The sequence below is a fragment of the Coenobita brevimanus genome, chromosome 4 (genome assembly GCF_032717465.1).
Source record: "Coenobita brevimanus isolate Jiangsu-jjx chromosome 4, ASM3271746v2, whole genome shotgun sequence".
Classification (NCBI taxonomy): Eukaryota; Metazoa; Arthropoda; class Malacostraca; order Decapoda; family Coenobitidae; genus Coenobita; species Coenobita brevimanus.
The window spans coordinates 12,440,530-12,454,715 of NC_136957.1; the positions used below are offsets into that span (position 1 = coordinate 12,440,530).

Sequence of the window (14,186 nt, forward strand, 5' to 3'; positions counted from 1 at the left end):
TCACTTTCATTCCTAACAGGTTCACCATCCTCACACAACTCGTCGTTACCATCGAATCACCATCGTGTACCACCTTCACCGTCTTTCTCCTACTCCTCTTTTCCAGTCAAGAGAAATTTTTTTTCAAAGATTAAATAAATATATTACAAAGATTACCAGTAATGAAAAAAACAACTTCAACAATTGATTAACATGGCTTTTTTTCTCATTAAGACAAAAATTAACAACCGATTCAGTAAACACATGACAACTTATTCCAGTTGGGGAAAAATGGCTATAGATACAGATTCATCATGTGAGTAAACATATTTCCAACAACAGAGAATAACTAAAACTACAATACCATTAAGTAAGTGGCATAATTGTCCCGTGCAGTCAATATACCTTACCAACACCATACTGTCAGACAGAATGGACGTATCGGCTCAGAGAGAGAGAGAGAGAGAGAGAGAGAGAGAGAGAGAGAGAGAGAGAGAGAGAGAGAGAGGTTACAAAAAGAATGCATGGGAACTTTTATCGTAATTTTCATTTAGAAATATGTGATGAAGAGCTTTTTTATAATCCACTGTGCCATACTTCGGTATCGGATTGTTGTATTATATTCTGTTTTTCTTTGACGTAACGTAATCTGGCATTCGTGAAGCACTGGAACACATGGGATAATTAGTCATAACCAGGCTTCTCGAAAGTAGGCGTTCCGATCGTTATTTATTCATTTACATAATTTCGTTTATTTATTTATTCAGTCTGTATATGGATGGGGTTATAAACGAGATACAAGGCAGGGCAGTGGATGTTGGAGCGGCCCTAATGAAAGAAGGCAGCGTTTGAAAACTTCCTATTCTGTTGTTTGCAAATGATACTGTTTTGTTAAGTGAAGACGAAGTGGGATTGCAAGGCTTGATGAATGAGTTTGGGAGAGTGTATAAGAAACTGAATCTAAAGATAAATGTAGGGAAGTGCAAAGTTATGGTCTTCGAGAGAAATGAAGTCACTGAATGCACAGTGAGGTTGGATGGTAAGGAATTGGAAAATGTGAGTGCATTTAAGTACCGTACTTGGGTAGTGTGATGAGTAGAGATGGAAGTCTGCAGGATGAAGTGCTTGAATCGGTACAGCAGAGAAGAAAGGTTGCTGGTTCATTGAAAGCAGTGATAAGAAACAAGGAAATGAGCATGGAAGTAAAAAGAAGTCGCTGCATGACAGTATCGTGATACCATCTCTAACGTATGGAAGTGAAGTTTGGACACGTTGGAAGGACACAGTCATGAAAGCAAAGAAAATGAGCTTTCTGAAAGGAGCATGTGAAGTTACATATAGAGACAGACTGATAAACGAGGAAGTGTAGGAGCATCGTGGTGTGGATGTGGATGTGATAGAGAGCATTAGAAGTACAACGAGGTGGTTTGGTTTGGTCACGTGGAGAGAATGAAGAACGAGAGACTAACGAGGAGACTGTATGTGAGTGAAGTGGAGGGGGGAAGAGGGAGAGGGAGGCCGATGATGAGCTGGAAGGAAGCAGTAATGAGGTATATGAGAGAGGGTGTGTGTGTGTGTGTGTGTGTGTGTGTGTGTGTGTGTGCTGGGGGCAGGGCAGTGAAGTGACGGGGGACGGCTACATGGAGGCAATTTGTTTGTGGCCACCCTTTGCGGGATTAAGGCGTCTGGCAATAGATAGATTAAATAATTTATTCATTTATTTACTTATTACTGCTGAGACTGGGGTGAGGGACAAAAGCACTTGTGTGGCAAGTTAAGGAATAAAGAGGTATTGATTGAGGAAAATGGATATGTGAGGGTAATAACGGAAAGAACTGGTAATATTTGGAGGCAAAACTCTCATTCTGTCAGGAGCTAAAAAAAAATAATAAAAAAAAAAAAATAATAAAAATAATAATAATAATAATAATAATAATAATAATAATAATGTCAATCCAAAACAAATTTTTATTGAAAATGTTTACTGGAAGGGAAAGGACAGTCCCACCTATGATGAAACATAATTTTTTTTTTTTTTCTGGATTCTGTCTCGCTGCTGGATGTGGTCAGTAGCTTGCAGGCTAACCATATCAAAAAGTAGCAACACTTTTCGTTGAAGAGTGAAGCGTTTCCGACTTCTTTACTAAATGCTCTATTGTAACGCTGCATGTTATCTACCACAGCCAATGCTGACAATTAATTCACAGATAAAAGTTAAAAATGTCTGGCTTCTCTGCCTCACCACTGATGGGATCAGTCTCGAGTCATGAAGGTTAACAATATGTAACGTTAACAACCCTTTAATGATGATAGTAAATCGTTTCCTGCTTCTCTGCCTCACTGCTGACTGTATTCTGTAACATGGCATTTTGGTTAACCTCTTCAGCCTCATCAAGTTAGTTTATCTTATTCTCGATGTTCCTGACGATATTCTTCACCTTTAGGAAAGACTGGAGGGATTATAATTATCATTTCATTTACGCTTTACTAATTATGCCCTCTCCTAAGCTGAATAACATCATTTGCTGGTAGCAAGAGTAAAACTTAGGTAATGTGCTCTGTCTGAAGGGATTAAGCACATCAAGTACATGCAATATCGCCACACAACCATCGGAAAGTAGGGCTGCATGATACTTTCTGTCTCTGAATTTACGAGTGAAGTTATACATCTCATCAAAGTCGTTCTCAATCTTATGTTTTCATTTTGCCAACATTTTTCCACCTACTTCTCTGCATAATTAGTCCACGCGTTCGCTACATTAAATCCAAGGTACGCCTTGTTTGTCAAGTCTCTCCCTCTCTCACTTATTTCCTGCTCTACATTAAATTATGCATTCCTCTCCCTCCACACTCCTCAGTATTTCTTTGCCAGCACGTTCTCCCTGTAAATTCCTGTTTTCCCTGTATACCTCTCCAACTTTCCCTTTCCCCTTTGTCTCTCCTTCCCTTTGTTTACTCTTACTCTCCCTCCATACCTCTCCTTTCGTATTTTTTCCCATGTCTCACTCTCTCCCTGTTTTTATTTCTTTTTTCATCCTCACTGTTCATTCTCTACATCCTTTTCTTCTGTACCTCTCATTCTAACTGCATTATTCATGCTTTTCCTCCTTTCCCACCTTAGTTATCACCTGCTTCGCCTACGTCTGCTTCTCTACCATACTTCTCCTTTATTTTCCTCGTGTGTGTCTCACTCTCCTTGTCATTCCTGTTTCCATTACAGTATATGCCTACCTATCTTTTCCTCATTACCTCGTAGACTGAGATGGACCTTCCAGAAGGTCTGTGTGAGTAGCTGTGGCAGACCTTCCAGAAGACTGCAGGAACTATTATACTTTTCACAATCTCCTATTCCCGCCTAACTCTTGATTATGCTTGCTGAGTAGGTCACGTGGATCCAGCACCTTCTATAGAGTTGCGACAGCTGATGACTAGGTGCCATGTTGTCCCCCACATGCTCCCAACTCTCGCTCAGCTACTCTGCACTGTCCTGTTTTTATTTCCATAATTTTTTCATTTTCATTACTTAAAAATACAGTGAGTTAAGTTATTTCTGGTATTATATATACTTCATTTTATGATGGTCTACCTCATCTATGACAGACAATGCTTGATAAAACAACCATTAACAGAGAATGGTTAAAGTGGATATCAGGGTAAAAAAAAAAAAAAAAAAAAAGAATTATTCTATACACTTTTGTTTCTAAATTTAACCCCCACTATATCCTCATAAGACAGGGTAAGCATAACCAACACTGTTTAATGCAGTATCTTTCACATAACATGAAGACATAGGAGGCTGACTGCACTGAACCTGTCAGTCCATGCTCAAGCAGTACCTAATAGGGTGTGACCACACTGTTGGTCATGTGCTTTATAAAAATTTTCAATGCAGTTATGGGCTTCTACATTTGGTCCTGATGCTTAGGCACAACTGTGGCATGTGTGAGTCGACCAAATTATTTTTAAGCCCAACTACACATTTGTATTCGTTTCATTCTCTATGTGGTAAGGATTTTTCATTTTTGATTGCTTTCTACAATGACTTATGGAGTAACTAAAAATGTATTAACCTCATACTAGCAGTATAACATTATTTTAAATCTATCATCGCATTAAAAAAAAAAAAAAATCCGTTGATTCTTACAACAATTCATTTGTAGAATACCGCATTAATGTTTTTTTTTTTTTTTTTTTAAGATTACTTGAAAAATATACGAATTGCCAGCAAGTTCTTGACAGTCTTTCAGAAGCAAGTAATGTGAATTATAGCTGAATATTATTATAACGCAGCTGTTATTGAATCGTTATGCTTGCCAGTCAGATCCTGTACCACAATGATGGAGTCGGTAGATGCGGCATGACATTTTCTTTTTAGCATATAACCATAAGTTAGAAGACTGCCGAGGATATCCTAAAGACTATTTTGTGTGATAAAGAAGTGGTTCAGGGATCAAATGTTAGTATAAAATATCATTTCTTTCGTACAATACATATTCAAAACTACTAGACACAAATGACTAGTCATTTGCTCTCCAGTTCTCCCACCGGATTTCTATTACCCATTCCTTTCTTCTCTGAGGATTTCTTGGAAATCTGTGCATCATCTTCCTTTGTCCAGGTCGGGTGAAGCATCTCCTAATTTTCCTAACCCTACCTTGCCTTCTGCCATGCTTTGCCTTTCCTTACTTGCATCTCCTCCTACCTTTTCCTATCCTACCCTGCATTTCCCTACTCTACCCTGCTTTTCCCTACCCTACCCTACCTTTCCCTACCATATATTGTCTTTCCTTACCCTACCATGCCCCTCCCTGCCATGCCTTGAATTTCTATACCCTGCTCTGCCTTTCTTCACAAAGAAGAAACCCGAACGCTTCAGGAGAAAAACCCTGTTGGAGACAATGGCTAATGACAAAGCAGTTCGCTACACACTAATGAAAGTGAAATAGAACAAACCTATTCTGGGTTGCTGTAGTTATACGACTAGAGATTAGTACTGATAGAAAGAAAATTACCTATGTTTGTAACTGATGGTAGTGCCCGGACGGCAACTGTCACATGGTAGGTAACGTGGCCTCCTCCGACAACAACGCCAGTGACGGAGTGAATTACGACGTCAATAAGGGTATGGGCAAGTCGCGCTTCCACTTCACATCATCGTCTTATTAGCCTCGCCTCAGAGTGAGGCCTGGGCGGAGAGGAATTATAGGACAGGAAGAAAGGGATAAAAAAGAAGAAACAAGTGGAGAAGCGGGTGTGGCTGTCATGGATGGAGAGCGTTGCAGGCAGCTGAAACAAGTGTATAAAACCTTCAGCATTAGCGGCAGTCAGAGATTGGAACAAGAGCACAGGAAGCGCAGGAAACGACAGAGAGGGCCGTAGGATGGCGGGGGATGAAAAGAATGGCACTGGAGGAAGAAAGTGAAGTACAAATATAGGTGAAAACATGAAAAAAGAGAAAGAGGTTGAGTGAACAATGAGTAGAGATGTAAGAAGATAAGCAAGAATACTAAGCGTGACGAGATGAATAATGTGCTGTCTTACACTCTGTGGATTACCAAGGATCCTCTGAGGGGTGTGGGGGTGAGAGGAAGTAGTCACGAGGAAGAGACTACATCAGTCTACTGTTATACTTAGTATCAATGATTCTGGCAGGGCAATGCTCCATGAAGTATATATAAGGACAGTCATAAGGGTGACAGGGTTAGAACAAAACTGTAGCTTGTCCTGAGAGGACCTCTTGAGTCGGGCCCAAAAGACGTAATAATTTCTGCCGAAGGAGGCAGACAGTCATGACTATGGGCTACACGGAACTGGTTAGCAGATGCTGAATTAGGGGAGAAGTGAGAATGGATAAGTAAGGTAACACATGCCTTAGCGTAACGCAGAAGAGACAATAAACTTCTGTTTAGAGTCCAGGAATATAACTTTGGCTGTGTTAATCCCTGGTCATGGGGTGAAGCAGACAACAGAATCAACTCAGTGGTAAACCGTATAGCAGGTAAGTGAACATTATATTCTCGACGAGTGAATTATTAAGCTAGGTAATGGAGCTGCATCTAAGGTACTTGTACTTAAGTGTAATTAACAAGTAAATAAAAGTCTGTCGTGTACAATAGGTTTTGCTTCTGGTCGAGTTAAAACTCCATGCATTAAGTAATTTGCCATATATGTATCGCTAAAGTAACGTAATTGCTTTATGTAACTTGTCTGTTGAAACTGTGTAAACATTTTGTATATTACTAATAACATTAAGGTAGAAGTTGTCATTGTGTTTTGGAACCCCTGTGAGTGGAACATATATTATTTGTGGTCCGGGAGGGAATAGGGGCAGAAAGAAATACACGATATCCTGTTCTAACTTTAATGGTACTGATTCTCCCTGGACTTGTCTCCACACTCTACACCGATACTGTCTTCACGCTACCAAACACATATGAAATGTAGTCGGTTATCATACTCTGCTAGACTGAGTGCAAAGTGTGTAATTGGTTATTGAGGGAGTGTAGGGCACGACAGAAGAAAAATATGTAAATAAATAACCACTTTGGTGTAGAGTTTTGCATTTTTTTTTTCTCACATGACATTTATGCTGGTCATTCTACTTCATCATGTTATAAGTGACATTGTAATAGAAGTGATAACAATAAATTATGTATTAGTGAGAGAGAAAAAAAAGGAAAACAATGTGCTGTCACCTCGATTACAATTATGCTCACGTGGCCTATTTATTAGTATGTGTAGCGCTGCATTGCCTTGCCTTTCCTTACCTGCCCTGCCTTCTCCTGTCATGCTTTGTTTTTCCCCTGCCATTCTCTGCCGATAACACTGGGTTGCCGAATTAGTAAAAAAAAAAAAAAAAAAGTTGAATCACATATATACGATGATTACAATATTGCTTATGAGGCAAGTTTAACAGTAAGTGTATTACTGTTATGTCTTGCATTTCTTTACCCTACCCTGCCTTCCGTTGCCATGCTTTGCCTTTCCCTCTCCTACTCTTCCATTAATAACTTTGGGGTGCCGAATTAATAATTAATATTAAAAAACTCAACACATACGAGTACGATGTGTTGTCACCACTATTTCAGTTACACTGAAATGGCATGGTTAGTGGTATAGTGCTGCAGGGGTCGGCAACCTACGGCCCGAGGGCCTGACCCACCCCATTTAGCTAATGTCACAGGCCTGGCAGTATGCGTCACAAATTCTTAAAATTATTCCCCTCTTCACTTAGTGAAAGAAACATAAATCTTAGTGGCTGTTAATCACTAAGGCAAACACTAGTTAGATTTAGTTTGTTAAAAAAAAAGAAAGTGTGTATTCGAACAGACTTGAGCTCAGATTAGGAGACAATGATGTGCTGCACCCAGCGCTTAGTGATCCAGGACTGCCAGATGTGCAAAAATTATCACCCAGTGCGTTAATCTGGCCTGTGCGATAAATGATAACATCTACCTATCTATCTATCTATTGCCAGATGCATTAATCCCATAAGGGATGGCCACAAACAATTCGCCTCCATGTCACCCTGTCCCCCGCCATTTCACTGACCTGCTTCCAGCTCACACCCCCCTCTCTCATATACATCTCCACTCCATCCCTCCAGCTCATCCTTGGCCTCCCCCTCATTCTTCTCCCCTCCATGCCTGGGATACATTTAATAACTGATGATTATTTAAAAGAAATGCCTTTATTTAAGTTGGTGAGATAATTTTGCTAAAAAAAATTATTATTTTAAAATGCTGTCCCCCCCCCCCCAACAAGACAATACTGCCGCCCCCCCATCAGTGTACCAGTCGCTAGTGAGAATAGGTGAGTTTTGTCCGTCGGCAGGCTTGGGTATGCAACTTGCTTCAGTATTTGCTATGTTGTTTTTGTTCCTTTATTATTTTTATTATTATTATTATTATTGATGGAGGGGGTGTAGTCTTTAACAAGTTCAAAACATCTGGCCCTTCAGCTGAGTGACTGGGCAGTTCTGGCCCCCAGTCCATCAAAGGTTGCTGAACCCTGCCTTACCATATGCTACCATGCCTTGCCTTGCCTTGCCTTACCCTATCCTCCCTTTCATCCCCTGTCATGCTTTGCCCTTCCCTACCCTACCATGCCGGTAATAACCATGGGGTTGTCACACTAGTAATATATGTTAGAAAAATAAGCACATACAATGTATTCATCGTCTCAGTTACAACAAGTGGTGCCAGGCACAACAAACCTCGCCCGACAGCAGTTATTTTATAGCTGTCAACTACTGACTCAATACTGCCATTTAGTGTCATTACAAAAATAAAGTCTAAGGTAATGATGCAAAAGTTTTCAAGTTACGTCCTCTGAAAATCCGTGATCTTTCCTTTGACCTTTCAGGGTCACTCAGTGTCAAAGGTCATGGTGCCAAATGAAATCCCTTATGAGACTTCCTATATCTTGGTAATAGTAAATATATATCTTCAACGAGTTCCAAGTTATAACCCCCTGAATATCTGTGACCTTGACTTGGACCATTCAAGGTCACTTATGGTCAAAGTCATGGTACCAATTAAAAACCCATATGGGATTTCCTATATGTTGATAATAGTAAATATCTCTCTATCTTCAACCAGTTTCGAGTTCTAGCCCGCAGAATATCCTTGACCTTGAGTTTGACCTTTCAAGGTCACTCAAGGTCAAAGGTCTTGGTGCCAAATGAAAGTCCATATTACGAGTTCCTGTATGTTCATAATAGTAAATATCTCTATCTTCAACCGCCTTCAAGTTATAGCCCTCTAATAATCCGTGACATTGATTTTGACCTTTCAAGGCCACTCAATTACCTCCAATACTTAGTCACATTCTTTTGGGACCAGTGCCCACATATGCTGAAAGTTTCATGTAATTTCATTTAGCCGTTTTTCCGTAATGTTGATACAAACAAAGAAACAAACAAACTCGACCAAAAACAATACCTCGCCGGGCTTTGTCTGGACGAGGTAATTACACTCACGTGGCATGTTTAGAGGTATGTGTGGCGCTGCCATGCCTTGCTTTTCCTCACCCAGCCTCATCTTCCTATGCCATGCAATGTCTTACCCTGCCCTACCCTGGTGATAATAACCTTCGGGGTGCTAATCTAATAGTTAATGTTAGAAAAATAGGGACACGATGTGTTGTCACCACGATTACAATTACGCACATGTGGCATGCTTAGGGGTAAGTGTGGTGCTTGTGATTTTGCTTTTGCAGGTTATATTCATAACATCAGTGCAGTGAAACAAGTGTCGATCATTGACAATTTTTGAACAACTTGTCTTTTCGGCCTTTTCAAGCACGGAAGTCATCTCCCAAAACTTCTTTCCCGCACGTGGCGTTGTGGCCACTTACAGACTGCCTCGTGCCCACCTGGATGCCTCGCACTCACTGACAACAAAAAACACCTCTTCAACTCACTCTCCCTTCTTCCCTGTGTGCGTATTTTTTTTTTTTTTTAAATTCTGGTACAGATAGTTATTCAGTCACATTGGCAGCATTGGAGTTAATTCAGCGTGAAATGGTTTGGCAACGTCATTCCTTCGCTCGGGAACAGATAAGATAATTTGGCTACTCAAATCATATAAGCATCAGAAAAGCCAAGTTCTGACATAAAACCAACCTATCCCTAACCAATTTGGTCCTAACTTAAAGTTAACTTAAAGAAGTACCTTATTATAATTGCTTGGGGGGATGAGGAAGGTGCAACGTTGCCAAGTATTTTCTCGAGGCACTCGAGCCGATCCAGCCAACATAGTGGATGACCAAGTATACCAGGAAAAAAAAAAAAATGCTTCCTGGACCACCTACTGACCTCCAGTTTTATTTCAAGGGTGAGGGGAAAGACTGATTGTTGTTTGCTTAAAATTTAATCATGTGTGCTTAGCAGGTTAGGAATACGTGGGTCACAGCACCTAGTGGAAAAAAAGAAAAGCACAATCCTGTATTTGTTGCACAACGGACTTGAGTTACAGTAACATCTCCGCAGTGTAAGAATTAATTCTACCCTCCATCCACAAAGTTCTTTCCTTTCGATGCACCAACTGGGCAGCTAAACTTGGGAGTGTGTCCCAAGCTGTGTCACTCATGTAGTCGCGATATCTTTAAAAAGGAGGAAAACTGTCAAACTGCAACAACAGACTTTCATTAGTGTTACAGTATCACTTCCACTGATTTTTGCTGCACCCACTAAGCATGTATTGGTGTGTCGAGGTGCATGTAATGTGCATCTAGCGTGTGTCTGACGAATGTATCCTGAGATAAAAACACTTTTTGGGATGTGCTGGAGTGGTGGTTAACGTTTGGATGGGTGCGGCCGTCAAAATGTATTTGTACATCTTTCAGTTTTATTTCTACTTTCCTTAAAGCATGGAAACATTTTCTCCCGCATCTTAAACTCTTTCTCTTACATAGTTATCTCCAACACCTTAATTACTACTTTCTCTTCATACCTCTCTCTCTCTCTCTCTCTCTCTCTCTCTCTCTGTCCTTATTTGTATTCTTCAGTCATCATTGTCTAGGAGGTACTTGCCCAACTAACAGTTATAAGCAATTGGAGTGAACTGGTAAAATGAAATGAAGGAATGACACCATATTGAAAAGGCTTGGAAGGAAATAGGAGGAGGAGGAGGAGGAGGAGTAGGAGGAGGGAAAAGGAAGAAGAAGACGAATATACAGTATATAAAACCATCAAACGAGCAACAAACACTTAATTGGACCAACACATGTCTCCGATAGTTTAATGTCTGTGATGTATTCACTTAATGCCTTGGTATACACACACATATAAATACACATTCTTCATGCACTTACTCCGTCTCTTTCCAGAGTCCATCCATCTACACGACAACTTCTCCTTTGCCCATTCCCACCTCAGTGCCAGTTCTTATACACCTATCACACAAAAGCACATTTAACACAGCCTCAACAAAATAAACCTGTCAAACAGTCCATTCCGTCCTGTTGGAGTGCCGCCCCTCATGTACCAACACACTCACAAAATGCACCTCACTCTCACACACAGACAAGTTTTCACCAAAATTTCACCGAAAGATTCAACACAACCCGGGCTAAGTGTAGCTCATACACAACGCACTCTTCTCTGACTGTAAGGTTGACCCCTCACATCACAACACACTCCCTTCATGAGTCTCACACCCAGACAGGCGTTCACCGAAACTTCAGCAAGAGATCTCCGGGAGTGCCTCTCTGTAATGGCTGAATTTCTGAAGTCCAATGGGTTCCCATTCAGTTGAACTTGAGGTCGCAACAACAACAGCATTCACTTATATTCACTTCGATGCATGCATTGGTGTATGTGGTTAGTTATCAGTCTGTCAGTTTATCTAACACCATATGTATATCTGCCACCATGTCTTTGTTCATTCACTCATCCTACATAAATACATAGGCTGTCCCGGCGTGGACTTAGGAGGCTCCATAAAAGTCTCCTCCATAGCAGTTTTACTCGAATACTGCACCGTAGTATTCTGTATTTAGATACTTTGTTGTAACTCCGGGGTACAGCGATACTGGAGGTAAACATAGCCTTATTTGTACTCTAATGACACGAGGGTAGGTGGACAGGGAGCTATGTATACACTGGAAAAGTGGGTTGATTTACATACCTTCCTGTTTTACTTAGCAGAGGAAAAAAGATATTATTTTGTGAGTTTATAGGTAGGCATCACTTACAATAAACACTAATGCAAATGTGTGTGTGTGTGTGTGTGTGTGTGTGTGTGTGTGTGTGTGTGTGTGTGTGTGTGTGTGTGTGTGTGTGTGTGTGTGTGTGTGTGTGTGTGTGTGTGTGTGTGTGTGTGTGTGTGTGTGTGTGTGTGTGTGTGTGTGTGTGTGTGTGTGTGTAGTTATCCTCTCAGGGGCACTGCCTTCTATTCATGAATAACAAGATCCTGGGTGTTTCCTTGTCCTAAGACCTCTATGCTGGGTCTGTGAATGGAATATCTCCCCTGCCTCTGACTTCAGGTAATGAGGAATCGTTCTTGTGTGCACAAATGACTGGCCTGAGTCTGGACAAAACTGTGTCCTGCCCAACAATTCCTTAAGGACAGTTTTGAGGTGGGTCGTTGTTCTTAAGTACGTCTGAATAAGGTGAATCTGGTTAAAAGGTCTTCTGTAGTAAGTTGTTAATCTGATGTACACCTGACTCTAAAGCAGGAGTGGGTCGGGAAGGAAGTCTTTGTCCAGCTGCTTTGCTGTATTTCAATGCCATCTTCTTCCAGAGATACAAAAGTAATTTCAGGTGAGAACTAATCCAGCTGAGTTCAATCATTTCTCTTTGATCTACATTTTGATCTTCGCGAAGGTTAGATCATTCCTGGATGCCTCAAAGTAAAGTGTAGGAAACACAAGAATAATCACATTCATGACTTGTGTCCAGTTAATGGTCCTGAATTATTGAAGTTTTTCGGGTCTCATAATATGAGGGTCAAACATCTTCGCATGCAGTCCCCTGGGGGCGAGGGATAGGAAAGGTAATGCTGTAGCATCCTGACTGACAGTGAGTAGGCAAGACAGTATCCGTGATAACAAGATGTATATTGTGTTACTTTATTCTCCCTGTCACATTTTCATTATTAGGCTAATATGGTTTGCATAAATATAACACAAATAAAATCTCACTGCTATATATAGAAATTTACTGATAAAGAACAGGTGTCGAAAAATGTTCTAAGCTCTGAAAAGAAAGGTGTGTTTGGTATTATCTTTAACCCGAGAAAACGATGTTCCCCATAAAACTACCAATGAGTCTGACCTGCTGCGGGTGTGTGGAAGGTCCTGGAGTTGGACGGCGTGCCCTGGAAGGAACTGTAGAAGGGAACGAGGAAGACTGTGTAAGTGCGGTAGTGGTGGAGGGAGTGGAGGATGTAGGAGGACGTCCCAGGACCCGTGTTGACAACCGTCACCACACTAACGTTGCCACCCGCCCACACACTGCCACCCTCACTGCCAACGCCCCCACCCACACCCTCACCAATAGTAGACCGTGGCAGAGAGAGTGGTAGGAGCGGGGACGACGCCGCACTGGAGAGAAGGCCAGCTGGGAGGCGAAAGATATTACACAATAATGACATGTTCGTTACATTGATTTATTATATGTTTTATTCATGCTAATTTCACACAATTTTAGTAATCATAGTGTATCACCATACTCCTAGAGAGGTTATAAAAGCTATTATCTAAACTGTGCAATTTATAGACTCTCCACTGCTGAATAAAATCGTCTGGAGAGAATGAATATAATGAATATAATGAACGAATATAATGAAGAGAGCACCATTCAACAGATGTGCCTAACTGACAAGGAGAGCAAGTAAATGTTCTGATTACTGCCATTATCATTTCTGAAGGGAGGAGTATTTCAGGAGAAGGATCAGGTGTCGTGGTATAAATCAACTTTCATGGTAAGAAATCCCTATCTTAGTGACTACATAATTCTCCACACATTTTGCACTTTTTTTTTTTCCCCTGTGCTGTTTCGATATGTATTGTTGTACAGTCGCCTCAGGAAGCGAAGGCCGAGTTTCAGATTGTTTCGGACGCTCTGTACTGCCAGACGCCCAGTGAAATCTCAGTGACCATTAAGTAAAAATTGTGCACCTCATATCATCGAATAAAATCCATATTTCAAGCCGGAAACTATATAAAATGAATAATATGAGGCAATACTATATATTAGTTAACATTGTATGATGTTTCCGTGCTTAAATGTTTAATATATTATTCCGTGTGCAGTATACCCCCGAGCCCCTTGTGTTCTAATAGTCCTTAGTATTTACGTTACTTTAGGTTCAGAGAGCCAAATGAGGAAAAATAGTTGAATTTAAAATACTTTGGGCGTATTCTAAGAACATTAGGGATGTCGCAACAACAAAAATACTATTAGTACAGAAATAACAGATTATAGACGCGAGGAAGCAGCTATACGTTTGCCTTATATTCCTTCTCCTCCCCAGTTATGATATTTATATTTATTATTACCTTGTTACCTAACCACGAAAAAATGTATTCAGCTCTAAGGGAAAATGAATTTTACTTTTTTCTCTTACAATATACAATAAAGAAGATCTAAACATGAGTTTACAAATCCTTACAATGAAGGAGCACACATTTCATTTCTCCCTCTCTCTCTCTCTCTCTCTCTCTCTCTCTCTCTCTCTCTCTCTCTCTCTCTCTCTCTCTCT

The 14,186-nt window shown here is 40.6% G+C and overlaps 1 protein-coding gene across 1 annotated transcript in view; it reads right to left on the reverse strand.

The window, feature by feature from the left end:
* Positions 1-14,186, reverse strand: part of LOC145395854 (roundabout homolog 1-like) — a 742,719-nt gene that overhangs the window by 120,978 nt on the left and 607,555 nt on the right. The window contains exon 11 of the mRNA XM_080269381.1: positions 12,758-13,042. Within this exon, the coding sequence (XP_080125507.1) occupies positions 12,758-13,042 (285 nt within the window). The remainder of the gene's footprint in view (positions 1-12,757; positions 13,043-14,186) is intronic.